This window comes from Gorilla gorilla, chromosome 6, assembly GCF_029281585.2.
Source record: "Gorilla gorilla gorilla isolate KB3781 chromosome 6, NHGRI_mGorGor1-v2.1_pri, whole genome shotgun sequence".
NCBI classification, from domain to species: Eukaryota; Metazoa; Chordata; class Mammalia; order Primates; family Hominidae; genus Gorilla; species Gorilla gorilla.
Genome location: NC_073230.2, coordinates 148588243 through 148608231, shown reverse-complemented (window position 1 = coordinate 148608231; position 19989 = coordinate 148588243). Strand labels below are relative to the sequence as shown.

Below are 19989 nucleotides of genomic sequence, written 5' to 3'. Positions count from 1 at the left end.
CTCACTTTAACCTCCGCCTCCTGGGTTCAAGCGATTCTTCTCCCTCAGCCTCCTGAGTAGCTGGGATTACAGGTGCCTGCCACCATGCCTGGCTAATTTTTGTATTTTTAATAGAGGTGGGGTTCCATCATGTTGCCCAGGCTGTTCTCGAACTCCTGAGCGCAAGTGATCCGCCCACCTCAGCCTCCCAAAGTGCTGGGATTACAGACAAGAGCCCCTGCGTCTGGCTTCAAGATGTTTATGATTAGGACCCAAACTGGTCCAACTTTCTTTCTCATTCTCCCATTCATCTGACCCTGATCCTCCTCTACTCTTCACCCTTAAAATATTTATATCTGCTTAGAATTCAGCAAAGCGAAACTCTGCATCCTGAAAACCTGAGCAGGCATTTTGGGCCACATGTTCATGGCAACATAATCTGGATCATATTCACGGGGTCTGTGGTAGGGAACGTTCTCACTTTGCATTAAGAAAAGGACAACCAGATACCAACTTTTAGAAAATGAAATTAGAAAATTTTAGCAAAGCATTTAAACTATTTTCTTTTCTTTTCTTTTCTTTTCTTTTTTTTTTTTTTTGAGATGGAGTCTCTCGCTCTGTCACCCAGGCTGGAGTGCAGTGGCGCAATGTCGGCTCACTGCGATGTCCACCTCCCGGGTTCAAGCAATTCTCCTGCCTCAGCCTCCTGAGAAGCTGGGACTACAGGCGTGTGCACCACGTCCAGCTAATTTTTTTCATATTTTTAGTAGATACGAGGTTTTACCATGTTGGTCAGGCTGGTCTCGAACTCCTGACCTCAAATGATCCACCTGCCTCGGCCTCCCAAAGTGCTGGGATTACAGGCATGAACCACCATGCCCAGCCTCAACTATTTTCTGAAGTAGATTTCCCCTGAAGCCAGAGGCTCCTCATCGGACATTTATTCTTCTCTAACTGACGAATGTGGCTTTTACTCTGGGGAGAAAAGCCTCTTTGTGGGCTGTGACCATTTTCCTCCAGCCACCTGACTCCTCGTATTTGACAGGCTGGTGATCATGTTATGCTTGTACCACAAAGGACTGTGCAGATATCTGACCAGATATTCTCGCTGCTTGAAAAGCGCATGTCTGATTCAACCCCGCGTGGTGCCGTCATGAAACCCTCCTCCCCAGCCAAGCCATATGCATGGATGTTAGTGTTGATGTGTTGTAGTGTTGTTGTGTGCCCCCAATCTCCCTTAAAGGCCATGGTTATTGCCAGAGTTATTAACCTGGGCCAAGGAGGGTCTGTCCTCACAACTCTCACTTTCAGCGGAATGAGGGAATTTCAGGCTTTTTCTGGGCCACAGTTGATTTGCACCCTTGAAGGTGGTCCCAACAGGTACAGAAGAGCTTGGCACAAAATGCCCATGGATAGCAAGTCCTGGCTGGGTGGTTCCCCCTGCCATTGCCAGTTTTGGGTTAATAGGGGCACAGAGGGCTGGATGTGTGATGGGAGGTGGGGTGTAATCCTGAGCCCCTAGAGAAAAGGGATATGTGGTTTGGATTAAGGTCCAAAGGAGGATCTGGCCTTGAAGTGTGCTGGTTTTGGGGCCTGCAGGATGGAGTGACTGTAATTTGGGAGCAGGGTGTGGGGAATCCCTGGATTCTAGGGCTGCTCCCTTTTGGGGTGTGTGAGTGTCCCTGGAGAGGCACGGTGGTCATGTGAGACCCCTCCTCTGTTTCACACAGGCAAGTCCTTGAGTGTTCAGAATCCTCCCAATATCCAACAGCTCTCAGGAAGCAGCCTCTCCTGTCCTGAGGTGGGCAGAGGAGATGGAAAGAACAGGTGAAGGCAGGTGAGAGGGAGCCATCACAGAAGCAAGACAGGACTGACACGCACCAGGGCCTGGCTGGGCAGTGGACCTCAGACTGAGGACATGCAGAGGTGGCCAGGCCAGTTCAGTCCCGATAGAGCCAACTCCAGGGCCCGAGAGACCATCAGGCAAAACTGACCCCCCAGAGGGCTGTGGCGCCGCTGAGGCTTTGCGTCTCCCCTTTAATCCTGAGCAGCCCAGGCTGCTTGCTGCCTCCAGCCCTGCTATCTACCCTGACATCCAGCTTTCCTGCAGTGGCCTGACTTCCCTGGGAGGACCAATCTCTTAGATCCAGGTGGAACCAGAATCTGGTGGGTTTGAAATGAATTCAGTCTCTTTGTCCTCATCGAGCTCCACACAGTCGGGCCAAAGTGGGTAGTCAGGGTCTTGTGAGGAGACCCCCACATCTTCCTCTGCAGTCTAGCAACCCATTGGGGCCCGGGCACAGGCTCTAGGAGAGGGGCTGTTCACCAGGGCTGCGCATTCAGCAGAGCAGGCTGTGGGCTGCTTAGCCCCAGCAGGTGCTATTCACCCAGTGCAGATGTGAATGACATCCCTGGAGTGGAGCAACTCATCATCCCTGCTCCTGACAGCAGTGACAAAAACACCCCGCTGATGGGTAGAGAGAGTCTGGTTTAAAATCAGCCCTTTCACTTTCCTATTGAGGCATTACCCCCCCAAAAAAGAGAGATTTTCTGCTTCCTCCTCTGAAGAGGGCAGTTGGACTTTTTATCCTGAAAATGGAAGTGTGCCTAGCCCCAGGGGAGAGTTGAGTGTTTTGTTTTTAAAAGCCTAGACTCATAAAATAATAATAATACAGGACGTTTGGAATCAAGGAAGCTTCCATGGGTTGAGAGCTAAGAATAGCCCAAGGATGGAGGAGGCTGATGGGACAGGTGTTCCCAGAGGGCCTGGGGAGGTGGCAGGCCCCCAGACTGGGGAGGGTGTGAGTGAAGGATGCCTGTAGGGGGTGGCCCTGAGAGTGTGGGCAGGTGCAATGGCTGTCAATGCCACATAAAGGGCAAGGGGATCTACATCCTAAACAGTGAAAGACCAGTGCCCGGAGACTACATCTACATCAGGAAGAAGAAGCAGCAAAATTCTGACCCACAGCCCAAGAGTGAGCATCCTTTTTCAGGACATTAATAAGCCCTGGGGTCCTTGTTTACTCTCTTGGGAGGAGGGGGTCCCAGAATGCACACATAGTGAAGTTCTCATGTATCTTTACAAATGAGGGCTGGAACTGGATACAGTGTAACTTGGGGAAATAAGGAAGGTGACACTTCTCATACCTGAGAGTTGAGAAGCACACTACTACTCATCACTGACTTTTAGGAGCCCTGTCCACCAAAAGGACAACAGTAATGCAGAAATAGGAGAGGAAGTTGATAGGATTCAACCAACAAATAGTTCATCTCCACAGCTGTTTCCTGAGGTTCGGTGGGGTTGGACTTTAAAGAAAGTGAGATCAGGAGCCAGGCGTGGTGGCTCACGCCTGTAATCCCAGCCCTTGGGAGGCTGAGGCAGACAGATCACTTGAGGTCAGGAGTTCGAGACCAGTCTGGCCAACATGATGAAATCCCATCTCTACTAAAAATACAAAAATTAGCCGGGCATGGTGGCACACACCTGTACTCCCAGCTACTCAGGTGGGTGAGGCAGAAGAATCGCTTGAACCCAGGAGTTGGAGGTTGCAGTGAGCTGAGATCATGCCACTGCACTCCAGCTTGGGCGACGAGAGCAAAACTCCATCTCAAAAAGAAAGTGAGATCAGGGACATCAGGGATAGCACGCTGCAGACACGATGGTTGAGCTAGGAGATCTCCCTTTAAAAACTCTCCCCTGGCTGGGCAGGTTGGACAATACCTGTAATCCCAGCATTTTGGGAGGTTAAGGTGGGAGGTTCGTTTGGAGGCCAGGAATTTGAGACCAGCCTGGGCAACATGACCAAGACCCTGTCTCTTAAATTTTTTAAAAAAAATTAGCCAGGCATTGTGCTATGTCCCTGCAGTCCCAGCTACTCAGGAGGCTGAGGCAAAAGGATTTCTTCAGCCCAGGAGATAAAGGCTGCATTTATTTTGATTGCACCACTGAGCTATGATCACACCACTGCACTCTAGCCAAAGTGACAGAGCAAGACCATGTCTCTTAGACAAAAATTTAAAAATAAAATTTAAAACTTCCTTAAAAATCTCTTGCTTAAAAAACTAAGCACATGGGCTGGGCACAGTGGCTCACGCCTATAATCCCAACACTTTGAGAGGCCGAGGCAGGTGGATCACCTGAGGTCAGGAGTTCAAGACCAGCCTGGCCAACATGGTGAAACCCCTCTCTACTAAAATTACAAAAATTAGTTGGGAGTGGTGGCATACACCCGTAACCCCAGCTACTTGGGAGGCTGAGGCGGGAGAATCACTTGAACCTGGGAGGCAGAGGTTGCAGTGAGCTGAGATCATGCCACTGCACTCCAGCCTGGGTGATACAGTGAGACTCTGTCTCAAAAAAAAAAAACCAAACAAGGCCAGGCGCCGTGGCTCACGCCTGTAATCTCAGCACTTTGAGAGGCCAAGGCGGGCAGATCACTTGAGGTCAGGAGTTCAAGACCAGCCTGGCCAACATGGTGAAACCCCGCCTCTACTGAAAACACAAAAATTAGCCAGGCGTGGTGTCATGTGCCTGTAGTCCCAGCTACTTGGGAGGCTGAGGCAGGAGAATCGCTTGAACCCAGGAGGTGGAGGTTGCAGTGAGCTGAGATCACGCCACTGCACTCCAGCCTGTGTGACAGAGTGAGACTCCATTTCAAAAACAACAAAACGAAACAAACAAAAAAGCCAAAGCAGATGGTCACCAAATCACATGTATATCCAAATACAAGATCATTCATATAAGGTGGGGGAGATACTGCAGCACGGCCTCTCCTTCTACCTGCAGGGAGTTTTCTGAAGGCAAGAAAGAGCCATGATTAGGCAGAACAGGAACTGGAGAAATCACAATAGATGAGGGGACCCTTTGGTGAGGCAGTAGCACTAAGACTGCGGGAGAATAGTAAACTCTAGACCAAGCAGGCAGGATCTGGTCTAAGAGGCAAGGTGGAGTAGACGGTTTTCAATGGCAGGTTTTCACAACAGGCTAATGGATTCAGCTTTAAATGAGAGGGAAAAAGGGAAGGGAATGGCTAGGAACCATGTTGGGACAACTGAGCCAAGCTTCAGGTGAGACTGACCTAAGGAAAGTCTGGCAGGAAATGGAGTTCAGGGCCTAGGCAGACTGGCCCTATGCTGAGGGGTTAGACAGGGAAGCTGCTGTGTGTTGAGTGTATTCACCAGAATTCATGTGTTGGAAATTTGGTCCCCAGTGTGGCACTGTTGGGAGGTGAGGTTAGTAAGAGGTGACTAGATCATTAAGTGAAATCAATGCCTCTCTTGACAGCATAAATGGGTAAATTATTGCACTCACTTGCCCTTCCCCTTTGCTGCCATGTTATGATGCAACATGAAAGCCCTTACCAGAAGCTGCTGCCATGCCCTTGGACTTCCCAGTCTTTAGAACTATAAGAAATCACTTTCTTTTCTTTTCCTTTTTTCATTTTTTATTTTTTTGAGACCAAGTCTCATTCTGTTGCCCAGGCTTGAGTGCAGTGGTGTGATCTTGGCTCACTGCAACCTCTGCCTCCTGGGTTCAAGTGATTCTCCTGCATCAGCCCCCTGAGTAGCTGGGATTACAGACATGTGCCACGACATCAGCTAATTTTTGTATCTTTGGTAGAGATGGGGTTTCACCATATTGGCCAGGCTGGTCCTGAACTCCTGACCTCAAGTGATCTGTCTGCCTTGGCCTCCCAAATTGCTGGGATTATAGGCATGAACCATTGCACCTGGCCTTTTCTTTTCTTTGTGAATTACTCAGTCTCAGAATACCTGGCAGGTATTCTGCTATAGCAACAGAAAATGGACTAAGACAGAAACTGAGGAGAGACTCCCAGCCACCTGCACATTAGTGGTGAAGGACCCCTGATACTTCCCAGGCCAGCTGTCCCTCACATATTGGTTTAGGGTTTCAGTGTTAGGAGCCTGGCAGTGGGTGGCATGGGGCAGGCATGAGTCCCCTGCGTCTCAGGGAATCAGAGTATCTGGTGTCTCTATCTTGGGCAGTGCTAGAGAAGCTTGCCAAATTCTTGTATTTGGGAGACCTTATATTCTACTCTTTTCTCCACTCCTCCCCACTTTTCCCTGAAAATGATTGCTTCATGGCTTTTTTTCCTGATTATAGAAATAATTACCACCTTTGTCTTAAAACACACATGAACACATAGCTGTTAATATATTTGATTAGACTACAATTTTCTACATTTAGTCATGACTTTCTGGTGGTGTATTCTAGGCCCTTTAATTAGATTTTTGCAAGGCTTGTTTGATTTGGGGGATACATAGGCCTCAAGACTCTTGAACTAGCAAATCTCATTCATAATGAGCTGATTCAGTTCAGAGGGGAAGAAGATACTATTATCCTTAAATCTGAGACCTCTTCACCAAGGTGCTCCTGGGCACTTGTGCCTCCTCCCTTTGCTACCCTCAGTCTCTGGTGACAGGAGTCCCACACAGCCTGGCAGGAAAAGTCTGTTACACACCTGTGATGCAAGGAAGTGCTTTTCCTGGTCTCGTATATCCAAGCCCAGCCCTACTCCATTGCTCCCCCAGGTCTCCTGGTCCTGCTACCTGCTCCCATCTAGGTCTTTCCAAGTGTTGAGCCCCAGACTCGACAAAGTCAGCTAACCCTGGGGACACTAATGCAGAGGAGAATTAGGTCTGTCCCCCATATCCCTGAGTCACAGCTGTCTATCCACACCATTACAATCCCACAAGTGCTGCACTGGACAGGAAAGGATTCTGGGGATGGAGCTTCTAAAAGGGAAGGTTTTGTTTTGTTTTGTTTTTTCTTTTGAGACGGAGTCTCACTCTGTCACCCAGGCTGGAGTGCAGTGCCACAATCTCGGCTCACTGCAAACTCCACCTCCCGGGTTCAAGCGATTCTCCTGCCTCAGCTTCCTGAGTGGCTGAGATTACAGGCGCCTGCCACCACGCCCAGCCAATTTTTGTATTTTTGGTAGAGATGGAGTTTCACCATGTTGGTCAGGCTGGTCTCAAACTCCTGATCTCATGATCCAGTTTTTTTGTGTGTTTGTTTTGTTTTTTTGTTTGTTTGTTTTTGAGACGGAGTTTCGCTCTTGTTGCCCAGGCTGAAGTGCAATAGCATAATCTCAGCTCACTGCAACCTCCGCCTCCTGGGTTCAAGTGATTCTCCCGCCCCAGCCTCCCGAGTAGCTGAGATTACAGGTGCGTGCCACCAAGCCTGGCTAATTTTTGTATTTTTAGTAGAGACGGGGGTTCACCATGTTGGTCAGGCTGGTCTCGAACTCCTGACCTCATGTTCCTTTTCTTTTCTTTTCTTTTCTTTTTTTTTGAGATGGAGTTTCCCTCTTGTTGCCCAGGCTGGAGTGCAATGGCATGATCTCAGCTCACTACAACCTCCACCTCAAGGGAGGGCCTTTGTTTCAACACGCAGATGTCTCAGGGAGCTGTTTTCCTGCTGGGCCGTGGCTCTTCTCCAATTCTCCCGGGATAAGCTTGCGTGTATTCAGGTGGAATGTTTTCTCAGTCCCTGCCTTACCCACACTCTTGACCTAAAGCTACCTTTTGTTCCTCCCCTAGAGCTGCCTAGCTCTCTCTCCTCTGCCTCGCCCAGCTGCAGGTGGATCCTCCACTAAAACGAGGTTGCCTCGTCACTCCCAATGGATGGCTGATGTCTCAGAAAGTTACAGGGGATGGGGGTCAGGGGTGCGGTGTGGCTGAAGGAACTGGAAAGTGAGGCTTAGTCTGTTAGTAACGGGAGCAACATCTATACCTCTGCCCCAGCCCATGACCTGCATGGACTCAATCAGCGGGAGACTGGGGATGAAACATTCGGGGAACCAGGAGGACTAGGGGAGCATAAAGCAGCAAAAGGGGAGAAAAGATGTGTTTGGGAGCCGGAGCTGCCCAATGACATGCTGGCTTTCCCAGTTAGGAGCCGTGCAACCCTGCACAAGCTCCTCAACCTCTCTGAATCTCAGTTTCCTCACCTGTGAAGTAGGGATTTTAGTTATTATGAAGAGTAAACGGACCCAACAGCCGAATGTCATGCTTGAACCCTGATGGGAACCTGGTTGGAAAAAAAATTAGAAAAATTTAAATTTGGTCTCCAAAATTTCACCTGGCTCGGCGTTATTGTTCATTTCTTTGGTGTGAGAATGGCATTGTACTTATGGAAAACACGTGTATTCTTAGCAGATGCACGCTGAAATATTGAAGGGTGAGGCTTCGTGAGGTCGGCAGCTCACACTCAGATGGTTCCATAACAACAGAGAGAATGTTTGCACAGAGATGGAGAGAAGGACAAGAACGATGTGTGAAATGCTAACTGTTGAATCAAGGTGGAGGGCGTTCACGTGATCACCATTTATTCTTTCCATTTTTCTTAATGTTTAAAAATGTGTCAACCAAAGATTGAGGGGGGGAAGAGAGACCAGGTGGGTAAAGCACTCTGCACAATGCCCCATTCAGCATAATTTATTTAATAAATATTCACTAAGCTCCTGGCGGAGACATCAGTCAAGAACCAGGGATGGCGTGTCAGATACTGATCTGGGGATGCAGTGAGGATTTCTAGGGGGCCAGAGACAAGCATTAAAGGGTGAACAACCATGTGCACGTGCTGAGCACAGACTGTGGAGAATGCTAGGAAGACAGCTGACAGGTGAGAGACCAAGGTGGGGGCTTAGGCGGTGTGAGGGGATGTCACACTGGCTTGGGTGCCCTCTGAGCCTCTGAGCAGGTGGAATGTGAGCTGGGTATGGGCTGTGCCAGGGAGCTGGCTGTGCGGAAACCCCTCTCCTTACTCATCTGTGTCTCCAGGGCCCCTAGAGGGGCCCAAGATGCCACGGGGATGACATCAGCCAAGAACCAGGAGTGGGAATGTTTGCCTCCTCTCTGGGGAATTAAGCTGCAATTTAATTTATGCTTGTAGAACTCAGTCTGTTCGGACAGACCAGATACCATCAGCCACCCTTGACCAGTGAACCTCATGGTGTGGGGCAGGAAAAATGACGAGGATTCCTGCAGGGCCACCTCCTGGAACCAGCCAGTGATTTGGAACTGGCATTAGAGGAAATGTTAGTGGTATTTCATCCAGGCCCTGACAGTGTCCAAGACACTTCTCAGTAGCACAATTCACAAATGAAAAGATGTTCAGCTTCATTCATAGTTAAAGAAATGCAAGCTGGAATTCAATATTTTTGCCCATCAGATTGGTAAGGACTAAGAAGATTGATGATACGGAGCGATGGGGCGGCCACAGGAACAGCCCTCTCATCCTTTGTTTGTTGAGCCTCTTGTGGGTAATTTAGCAGTACCCATCACATTCAAAATTCTGACCACCCTTTGGCTCAGCAATTTCATTTTAATGATTCTATTCTGAAGATATTTCAGAGATGTGATTTTTAAAAACAATATATACAAGGATGCTCACTGAATTATATCTATATCATGTTCAGCATTACAGTAATTATGTCACCCAAATGGAAACAACTCAAACGCCCATCAGGAGACTTCTTAAATAAATTACATATAGGAAAACATTTAATATGAGTGAAGTTTTGGAAATAAAGATATTTATATATATAATAACAGTACAGGTTAGTGTATATATTTGTTTAAAAATCTTGAAGACTGCATACCAAAATGTTAATAACAGAAATCTCTGGGGCATAGAAAACAGGGGACCTTTATTTTCTACAGTATGCACTTCTGTAATATCTACATTTTGTATTGCAGACATGCATTGCTGTTGCAAGCAGAAAACAGGATTTTAAAGTGAGGGAAAGAGAGAAAAGGATGAAAGGAAGGATCATGGTAGATATTTGTTCTTTTTTGCCAGCCAACATCTGAACCCCCTTGAAACATTTGGGTAATTCACCTATCTTAGGATGTCCCAATTTAGAAGTTGTAAATGGCCTTCTGGTGCCAGGCTGCTGTGCTGTGTCACAGGAGGTATACAGAGACTCCATCGAAGCCTGGCCCTCACCCCAAGAGAGACATGGAGCCCAGTGAGACTTGGGTTTTCGGCCACTTGCAATCAGTTCCTCCTTCCTTCCTTTTATCCACCTTCCCTTCCCTCCCCCTTCCCTTCCCCTCCCCTTCACCTTCACCTTACCCTTACCCTTACCCTTACCCTCACCCTCCCCCTTCCCCTTCCCCTTCCCCTCACCCTTCCCTTCCCCTTCCCCTTTCTCTTCCCCTTTCCTTCCCTCCTCTCCCCTTTACTCTCTTTCTCTCCTTCCTTTCTTTTTTTGAGACAGGATCTCACTCTGTTGCCCAGGCTGGAGTGCAGTGGCACAATCACAGCTCACTGCAGCCTCAAACTCCCAGGCTCAAACAATCCTCCCGCCTCAGCCTCTCTAGTAGCTGAGACCACAGGTGCATGCCACTGCACCCAGCTAACTTTTTGATTTTTAGTAAAGACAAAGTCTCCCTATGCTGCCCAGATTCAAACTCCTGGGCTCAAGTGATCCTCCTGCCTTGGCCTCCCAACGTGCTGGGATTACAGGTGTGAGTCACCATACCTGACCCAGAGTCTTAAATGATAAGGCAAAAAGTGGAGGAGGTATGAGAAGGATACTCAGGGTCTCGTGAAATCCACAGAATTGAACAAACAAGCTTTAGGAAGGGCTGAGATCGGACAAACTCTGGGGCCCAGAGCAGGAGTTTCTGGGCTTTCTCTCTAGGGAGCTGCCCTACTAGGAGCTCTGACAACACTCGGCTCTGGGTCTCTCATATCTAGTGTCAAATTCCTGCAAAGAAGAACCTAAGCTCAGGAGAAAGATCTGGGCTTGAAGGTCACTGACATATGGTGGGTGAGAAGCTCTGCAGCAATTTGCGAAGGAACAGCCAGGGAGGCAGAAGGAGAGCTGGTAGAGGTGGTGTCAGGAAGGCCACAGGCCACAGATGAGTGGGTTTTTGAGAGGAGGAAGAAATGATCATAATGTCAAAACCTGAGAGATAAAACGAGCACTGAAGAGCATCTGCAGGCCGGGCACAGTAACTCACACCTGTAAGCCCAGCACTTTGGGAGGCCGAGGCGAGAAGATGGCTTAAGGCCAGGAGTTCAAGACTAGCCTGGGCAACATAGCGAGACTCCTCCATCCTTATAATATATATAAAATATAACATATATATATTTTTTTTTCCAAAAATGGAAAAAAATCATTTGCTGGGTTTGGTGACTTGTACCCTTGCCAAGGAAAATTTTGGCAGACAAATGGGGGCAATTACCTTGTTAAAGAAGGTTGGTCATGGCCCGGTGTGGTGGCTCACGCCTGTAATCCCAGCACTTTGGGAGGTTGAAGCGGGCAGATCACCTGAGGTTAGGAGTTCAAGACCCTGTCTCTACTAAAAATACAAAAATTAAGCGGTTGTGATGGTGCACACCTGTAATCCCAGCTACTTGGGAGGCTGAGGCACGAGAATTGCTTGAACCCAGGAGGCCATGGTTGTAGTGAGCCGAGATCACGCCACTGCACTCCAGCCTAGGTGACAGAACAAGACTCTCTTTCAAAAAAAAAAAAAAAAGGTTGGCCATGACAAGGAAGAATAGAGAGGGTGTTAGCAGGAGGAGGATACTGGGCCCAAAGAGGCATTTAAAACTTGAACATGTTGAGTGATGCCCTTGACTGATGAGGAATGAGCAGAAGCCTCGTAGTGGTGGAGAAGGACCCTTTGGTGAAGCTTTCCCAGGTGATTTTCTGCTAAAGTTTTGGCTTTCTCAAAACACTCTCATAATAAGCAGATGTTATTGCTCTTTGGCACCCTAGAAAGCCAACAAGCAAAATGCCTTGAGCATCCCAAAAAACTGTTGCTGTGACTTCTGCTCTTGACCTGTCCACTTTTGCTGTGGCTGGGCCACTTCCACCTCTTGGGAGCCATCGCTTTGTTTTTTGTCTTCAGGATCCTACTGGTAAAGCCACGTTCCATCTTCTGTTACAACTCTTCAGAGAAATGCTTCAGGATCTTGATCCTACTTGTTTTAAATTTCCATTGAAAGTTCTGCTCTTGGCTGCAGCTGATCTGGACGCAATGGTTTTCCATAGAGTAGAAACTTTGCTCAACTTTAATTTTTCAGTCAGAAAAGTGTAAGCTGAACCAATTGAGACGTCTTTGGTGTTGGCTGTTGTTTGTGCTGTTAATCGTTGGTCCTCTTCATGAGGGCACAAACAAGATTAATTATTTTACTCAAAAATTGATGTGGATGGTCTGCCACTGAGGGCTTTATCCTCAACATTGTCTCATCCCTTCTCTTTTTTTTTTTTTTTTTTTTTTTTTTTTTGAGATGGAGTCTCCTTCTGTCACCCAGGCTGGAGTACAGTGGCACAATCTCAGCTCACTGCAACCTCTGCCTCCCAGGTGCAAGCGATTCACGTGCCTCAGCTTCCTGAGTAGCTAGGATTACAGGCACCCACTACCATGCCCGGCTAATTTTTTGTATTTTCAGGCACCCAAGTAGCTGGGACTACAGGCGCACGCCACCATGCCAGCTAATTTTTTGTATTTTAGTAGAGACAGGGTTTCACTGTGTTGCCCAGGCTGGTCTTGAACTCTTGAGCTCAGTCAATCCGCCCACCTCGGCCTCCCAAAGTGCTGGGATTACAGGCGTGAGCTGCCGCGCCCAGCTTAATTTTTGCTTTTTTAGTAGAGACAGGATTTCAGCATGTTGGCCAGGCTGGTCTCGAACTCCTTACCTCAAGTGATCCACCTGCCTCGGCCTCCCAAAGTGCTGGGATTACAGGCTGAGCCACCATGCCTGGCCTCATCCCTTCTTAAAACGAGTTTTCCATTTGCAAACTGCTGGTTTCTTGGGGGCATTGTCCCCATGAGCTTTTCATAAAAATATCAATGATGTCACCATAAATGCGATGATTATTCTTGCTTCAAATTTAGCAGAATCCTTGTTGCTCTGACAGGAGCTCTTTTCAAACTGATGTCTTATCCTTCTTAGTGCCTCAAACTAGATCTTGTCGAGACATGTGATAACAAGTTAGTACAAATTTATTTTGGTGCCAAAAAATTTTCAAATCCATGCATAGTTTTTTTCATAGTATGAATTTTCCATGAACCGTTTGAAGACCGCTTGTATAGAAAAAAACAGTATATATAGGGTTTGGTGCTATCCAAAGTTTCAGGCATTCACTGGGAGGTCTTGGAACTATCCCAGTGGATAAGGGAGGACTACTATGCTAAAAACTATCCCTTGTTTAACTGAAATTCAAATTAAACTGAGTGGCCTGCATTTTATCTGCCAACCCTACCCTGGGGGCACTTAAAAATACCGGAGGCCAGGCGGGGCGCGGTGGCTCACGCCTGTAACCCCAGCACTTTGGGAGGCCGAGGCGGGCAGATCACGAGGTCAGGAGATCGAGACCATCCTGGCCAACATGGTGAAACCCCGTCTCTACTAAAAATACAAAAATTAGCCGGGCGTGGTGAGGTGGGTGCCTGTAGTCCCAGCTACGCAGGAGGCTGAGGCAGGAGAATTGCTTGAACCTGGGAGGCGGAGGTTGCAGTGAGCCGAGATGGGGCCACTGCACTCCAGCCTGGCGACAGAGCAAGACTCCGTCTCAAAAAAAAAAAAAAAAAAAAAAAGAAGAAGAAGAATTGCTTATCCACGCCCTGTTTCTTTTCTCTTAGCGTTACTCAGTGGGGGAGTCCTCCCAAGTATGATGGAGAGTCCTTTCGAAACCCTGCTGGACTGTCAGGACAACCAACTGGGCTACTTTTCCACAGGTCGCCCCAATTCCTTTGGATTCTGATTTCTCTGAGGTCCCAGGATCCAGACAGGCTTGGCCAATCCTTCCCCGCCCAAACTGTAACTCTCAAAACCAACACCCCGGCATAGGGCTGGAGGGGAAAACGGGTGAGGTCAGAGACAAAGAAGAGGGAAGGGTCAGGCGGGGCTCCGGGTTCCCTGCCACAAGCCTCCGCTGGTGTTCTGCTTTTCTCCCGAGAGCTCCCGCCCACCCGGCAACCCTCGCCTGGCCCCGCTGCCCTTCTCAGCTCCCTCCCAGTGCCTGGTGGAGGCCGGGGCTGTGTCCCGAAGGGGGGCGGGGCAGCAGAACCGCAGCCACAACCAATCACAGCGGGGTCCTTCGGGGAGGGGCGTGGCCTGACAACTTCGGCGACGCGGCTGGACCAATCCGGACGCAGGAGAGCGAAGCTCCTCTGCACTGGGCCCAGGTGCGCTCCTCAGCGTCTCCGGGTGGCGGGGCGCGCGGGATGGAGGAGGCTTGGGAGGCTGCGCCCGGAGGCCAAGCCGGGGCAGAGCTCCCAATGGAGCCCGTGGGAAGCCTGGTCCCCACGCTGGAGCAGCCGCAGGTGCCCGCAAAGGTGCGACAACCTGAAGGTCCCGAAAGCAGCCCAAGTCCGGCCGGGGCCGTGGAGAAGGCGGCGGGCGCAGGCCTGGAGCCCTCGAGCAAGAAAAAGCCGCCTTCGCCTCGCCCCGGGTCCCCGCGCGTGCCGCCGCTCAGCCTGGGCTACGGGGTCTGCCCCGAGTCGCCGTCGCCGGGCCCCGCCTTGGTCAAGCTGCCCCGGAATGGCGAGGCGCCCGGGGCTGAGCCTGCGCCCAGCGCCTGGGCGCCCATGGAGCTGCAGGTAGATGTGCGCGTGAAGCCCGTGGGCGCGGCCGGTGGCAGCAGCACGCCATCGCCCAGGCCCTCCACGCGCTTCCTCACGGTGCCGGTGCCCGAGTCCCCTGCCTTCTCCCGCCACGCGGACCCGGCGCACCAGCTCCTGCTGCGCGCACCATCCCAGGGCGGCACGTGGGGCCGCCGCTCGCCGCTGGCTGCAGCCCGGACGGAGAGCGGCTGCGACGCAGAGGGCCGGGCCAGCCCCGCGGAAGGAAGCGCCGGCTCCCCAGGCTCCCCCACGTGCTGCCGCTGCAAGGAGCTGGGGCTGGAGAAGGAGGATGCGGCGCTGTTGCCCCGCGCGGGGTTGGACGGCGACGAGAAGCTGCCCCGGGCCGTAACGCTTACGGGTGAGTGCTCACCTGCGCCTGCAGCCGACGCCGCCAGGTCGGGTGGACGTAGCCGAAACCCCCACACCCGCCCAGCCCTGGACCGCTGGGCAGCTGACCGACTAAGGGACCCAGTTGGCCATCCCGATCCCCAACCCGATCTGGCCTCTCGGGCTTACAATCAATAACATTCCTGTCTACGTAACTGTAATTCACATTGTTGCGGTGTCTCACGCCTGTAATCCCAGCACTTTGGGAAGCCGAGGCGGGCGGATCACCTGAGGTCAGGAGTTCGAGACCAGCCTGACCAATATGATGAAACCCCGTCTCTACTAAAAATACAAAAATTAGCCTGGCATGGTGGCATGCACCTGTAATCCCAGCTACTCGGGAGGCTGAGACAGGAGAGTCGCTTGAACCCGAGAAGCGGAGGTTGCAGTGGGCCGAGATCATGCCATTGCACTCCAGCCTGGGCAACAAGAGAGAAACTCCGTCTCAAAAAAAAAAAAAGAATAAAGCCACTCCCCTTCTCATCCTCCCCTACCCGCACTCCCGAACTTTCAAATTCCCTCTTAGCATGCGTAGCACCTTTGAGAAGTAGCAGTGGAAGGAACTCCAGATGAGGGGAAGTCATTCAGGATCAGGTGGCAGGGGTGGCAGCCCAGATCCCCCCATCCCTGCACTGCCAAGGACTTTCTGGAAGGTCCAGGCTGCTGCTTTCTTTCCACCACACTGAGGAACATTTAGCCCCAAACACTCATCCATTCAGTAGATACTGAGTGGGACCACAGGGTAGATATGCCAGTAGTATGTGTGGCTGGTTTTTCATTTTGTGGTGTGGGGGAGGGGGAGCTTGACACAGAAGAAAGAGCCCACAAAAGATACAAACAGTCCTGGATAAGAAGCCTGGAGGGAGTAGTTGGTGAATTTGGGGGCATGGGATAGCCAATTTTTTTCTTTTTTTCTTTTTTCTTTCTTTTTTTTTTAAGAAATAAGTTTTACGCTTGTCACCCAGGCTGGAGTGCAATGGCACAATCTCGGCTCACTGCAACCTTCGCCTCCTGGGTTCAAGCGATTCTCCTGCCTCAGCCTCCTCCCGAGTAGCTGGGATTACAGGCCCCGGCCACCATGCCTGGCTAGTTTTTGTATTTTTAGTAGACAGGGGGTTTCATCATGTTGGCCAGGCTGGTCTGGAACTCCTGACCTCAGGTGATCCAGCCTCCTCAGCCTCCCAAAGTGCTGGGATTACAGGTGTGAACCACCGGGCCAGCCAGAAAGCCACATCTTGAAAGGTGAGTAGGAGTAGGGGGTGCTAGGGATCCCTGCTAGGTAGAGAGACTGGAAGGAGCAACGGCCAGGAGGGATCAGAGCCCCGCCCAGCAGGCAAACTGGTAAAAGCTTGGCTGATTGAGAAGCAGGCCAAGCCCACTGACAGGCACCAAATTCCCAGGGCCTCTAGTTGAGAGGTTCTTAGACAGGGCTAGGGTTCAGGGGCTTGGATCACTCAGGAACTTTTGCAGAGTTTGATGTGAGCACATTTTCTGTGTGATGGAATATTAGTTTTCTATTGCTGTTGTAACAAATTACCACAAACTTAGTGTCTTTAAGTGACACAAATGTATTATCTTACAGTTCCGTAAGTCAGAAGTCTGTAATGCCGGCTCACTGGTCTAAAATCTTTTCAGTGGGGCTGCATTCCTTTCTGGGGGTCTAGGGGAGACTCCCTTTTCTTGCCTTTGCTAGCTTCTGGGCTTTTCTTAGGTCAAGCCCTTCTCTATATTAAAATCCAGTGTTGTTGGTAGAGTCCTCCTGCTGCCACTTCTGATGCTCACCACCTGTCTTCCTCTTCCATGTATAAGGATCCTGAAGCTGGGCACGGTGGCTCACGCCTGTAATCCCAGCACTTTGGGAAGCCAAGGCGGGCGGATCACTTAGGGTCAGGAGTTCAAGACCAGCCTGACTAACATCATCAAACCCCATCTCTACTAAAGATATAAAAATTAGCCAGGCATGGTGGCAGTCACCTGTAATCCCAGCTGCTTGGGAGGCTAAGGCATGAGAATTGCTTGAACCCGGGAGGTGGAGGTTGCAGTGAGCTGAGATCATGCCACTGCACTCCAGCCTGGGCGATAGAGTAAGACTCAGTCTCAGAAAAAAAAAAAAGGGCCGGACGCGTTGGCTCACACCTGTAATCCCAGCACTTTGGGAGGCCGAGGCGGGCAGATCACAAGGTCAGGAGTTCAAGACCAACCTGGCCAACATGGTGAAACCCCGTCTCTACTAAAAATACAAAAAATTAGCCGGGCATGGTGGCACGCACCTGTAACCCCAGCTACGCAGGAGGCTGAGGCAGGAGAATTGCTTGAACCCAGGAGGCGGAGGTTGCAGTGAGCCGAGATCACACCACTGTACTCCAACCTGGGCGACAAAGCAAGACTCTATCTCGAAAAAAAAAAAAAAAAAGAATACCTGGCTTCTTTCTCCAGAATATAAAGTTGGAACTTAAATGTTGTGGTTTATGTTGGCATCCCAGGCTGAGGGGGTGGATGCTGGGGTGAGGTGGGTGAGATGCTGGTGTGCTGTGTCTGTGGTTCTGAGTTGGGTTGGTTGGGATGGTCTCCACTAATCTGATTATCCTGTTTGCCCCCATCCCAGGGCTACCCATGTACGTGAAGTCCCTGTACTGGGCCCTGGCATTCATGGCTGTGCTCCTGGCAGTCTCTGGGGTTGTCATTGTGGTCCTGGCCTCAAGAGCAGGTATGGTGTCCCTGCAGTCCCCATCCCCTCTCCCTGCTGCTCCACTACTGGGGCTGTGTTTCCAGCCCTTAAAACACCTTAGAATTAGAAAGAGACACTGGGAGATGCAACATGAAGACATGGTGCTTGATGAGCAAAGTTAAGGAAAATTGGTGCCTTCCTCCCACTGGACACGGCTTGTGCCCTGATAAGCAATCAGATGCCAGCTGCCACCCCGGGGACTTTGTGCCCTGCACAGACTATAAAAGCTCCCTGGGGCCCTGCCCACCCTGAAGTTTGCCAGTTCCATGCCCCTTCATTTGAGGCAGCAGCCAGGCTTTGTTTATTTAATGCAGCTTACCCTGCAGCTCACCAGCAGTCTCTGTGCTTGCAGGAGCCAGATGCCAGCAATGCCCCCCAGGCTGGGTGTTGTCCGAGGAGCACTGTTACTACTTCTCTGCAGAAGCGCAGGCCTGGGAAGCCAGCCAGGCTTTCTGCTCAGCCTACCACGCTACCCTCCCCCTGCTAAGCCACACCCAGGTGAGAAGGGGGTGGCCAATCTAAGGGGGTACAGATCCTTCTAGACCACAGAATCCTAGCACTGGAAAGAAGCTTAATGATTGAGTCCAGCTCTTCATTATAGAAGTCACCAAGGTGTAGAGGAGTAGCATGACCATAACTTCATGCAGCCTCTAACTCCTGTGCTCAGGCAATCCTCCTGCCTCAGCCTTCTGGGTAGCTACAGGCATGTGCCACCATGCCCAGCTTTAAAAAAATTTTTTTTTTGGCCAGGCACAGTGGCTCACACCTGTAATCCCAGCACTCTGGGAGGCCAAGGCAGGCGGATCACAAGGTCAGGAGTTCTAGACCAGTCTGACCAACACAGTGAAACCCTGTCTCTACCAAAAATACAAAAATTAGCCACACATGGTGGCGGGTGCCTGTAATCCCAGCTATTTAGGAGGCTGAGGCAGGAGAATTGCTTGAACCTGGGAGGCAGAGGTTGCAGTGAGCCGAGATCACTCCACTGCACTCCAGCCTGGGCAACAGAGCAAGGCTCCGTCTCAAAAAAAATAAATAAATAAAAATAAAAATAATTTTTTTTTAAGGGACAGGGTCTCACTATGTTGGCCAGGCTGGTTCAAACTTCTGGCCTCGAGTGATCCTCCTTCCTTAGCCTCCCAAAGTGCTGGAATTACAGGCCATGAGCCACTGCGCACAGCCAAGCACTTATGTTTTTAATCATTGGTTTCTGGGTCATCTTTTGATAGGCTGGGCTTGGCTGGACAGCTCAGCTTTAGAATGCAGATTGCCAGGGCTTGGTTTGAGGCTGCAGGTTGGGTTTGTGTAGAATATTCCATCTCCATGGGAGAGGGAGAGGAGTGGATGTTTGCTGAATAGTAATCTAGTCAGTGGGTTTGAGAGCATCTACAAAAAGGGACCAATAGACAGGATCCAGTCCTTGGCATAATTTTGTTTTCCTTTTTTATTTATTTATGTGTTGTGTCTCACTCTGTTGCCCAGGCTGGAGTGCAGTGGCATAATCTCGGCTCACTGCAACCTTCACCTCCCGGGTTCAAGGGATTCTCTTGCCTCAGCCTCCCAAGTAGCTGGGATTACAGGCATGCGCCAGCACACCTGGCTAATTTTTGTATTTTTAGTAGAGATGGGATTTCTCCATGTTGGTCAGGCTGGTCTCAAAATCCCCACCTCAGGTAATCCGCCCGCCTCGGCCTCCCAAAGTGCTGGGATTACAGGTGTGAGCCACTGCGTCCAGTGTTGTCCTTTTTTTTTTTTTTTTGAAACAGGTCCTCACTCTGTTGCCCAGGCTGAGTGCAGTAGTGCAGTCATGGCTTACTGCAGCCTTGAACTCCCAGGCTCAAGCAATCCTCCCACCTCAGCCTCCTGAATAGCAAGGACTACAGTCATGTGCCACCACAACTGGCTAATTTATTTTTTGTAGAGATACAAGTCTTGCTATGTTGCCCAGGCTGGTCTCAAACTCCTGGACTCAAGCGATCCTCCCACTTTGGCCTCTCAAAGTGCTGGGATTACAGGTGTGAGCCACTGTGCCTGGCTTTTTTTTTCCCCCCATTTAAAAAAATTGTGCGCCGGGCGCAGTGGCTCACGCCTGTAATCCCAGCACTTTGGGAGGCCGAGGCGGGCGGATCACAAGGTCAGGAGATCGAGACCATCTTGGCTAACACGGTGAAACCCCGTCTCTACTAAAAATACAAAAAATTAGCCGGGCGCGGTGGCGGGCGCCTGTAGTCCCAGCTACTCCAGAGGCTGAGGCAGGAGAATGGCGTGAACCTGGGAGGCGG

General features: G+C 50.4%; 1 protein-coding gene across 1 annotated transcript in view; it reads left to right on the top strand.

Moving 5' to 3' along the window:
* Window positions 1-14112: 14112 nt before the first annotated feature.
* Window positions 14113-19989, top strand: part of KLRG2 (killer cell lectin like receptor G2) — a 31753-nt gene continuing 25876 nt past the window's right edge. The window contains exons 1-3 of the mRNA XM_031013234.3: window positions 14113-14950; window positions 17585-17686; window positions 18060-18205. Of these exons, the coding sequence (XP_030869094.1) occupies window positions 14194-14950; window positions 17585-17686; window positions 18060-18205 (1005 nt within the window). The 5' untranslated portion in view covers window positions 14113-14193. The remainder of the gene's footprint in view (window positions 14951-17584; window positions 17687-18059; window positions 18206-19989) is intronic.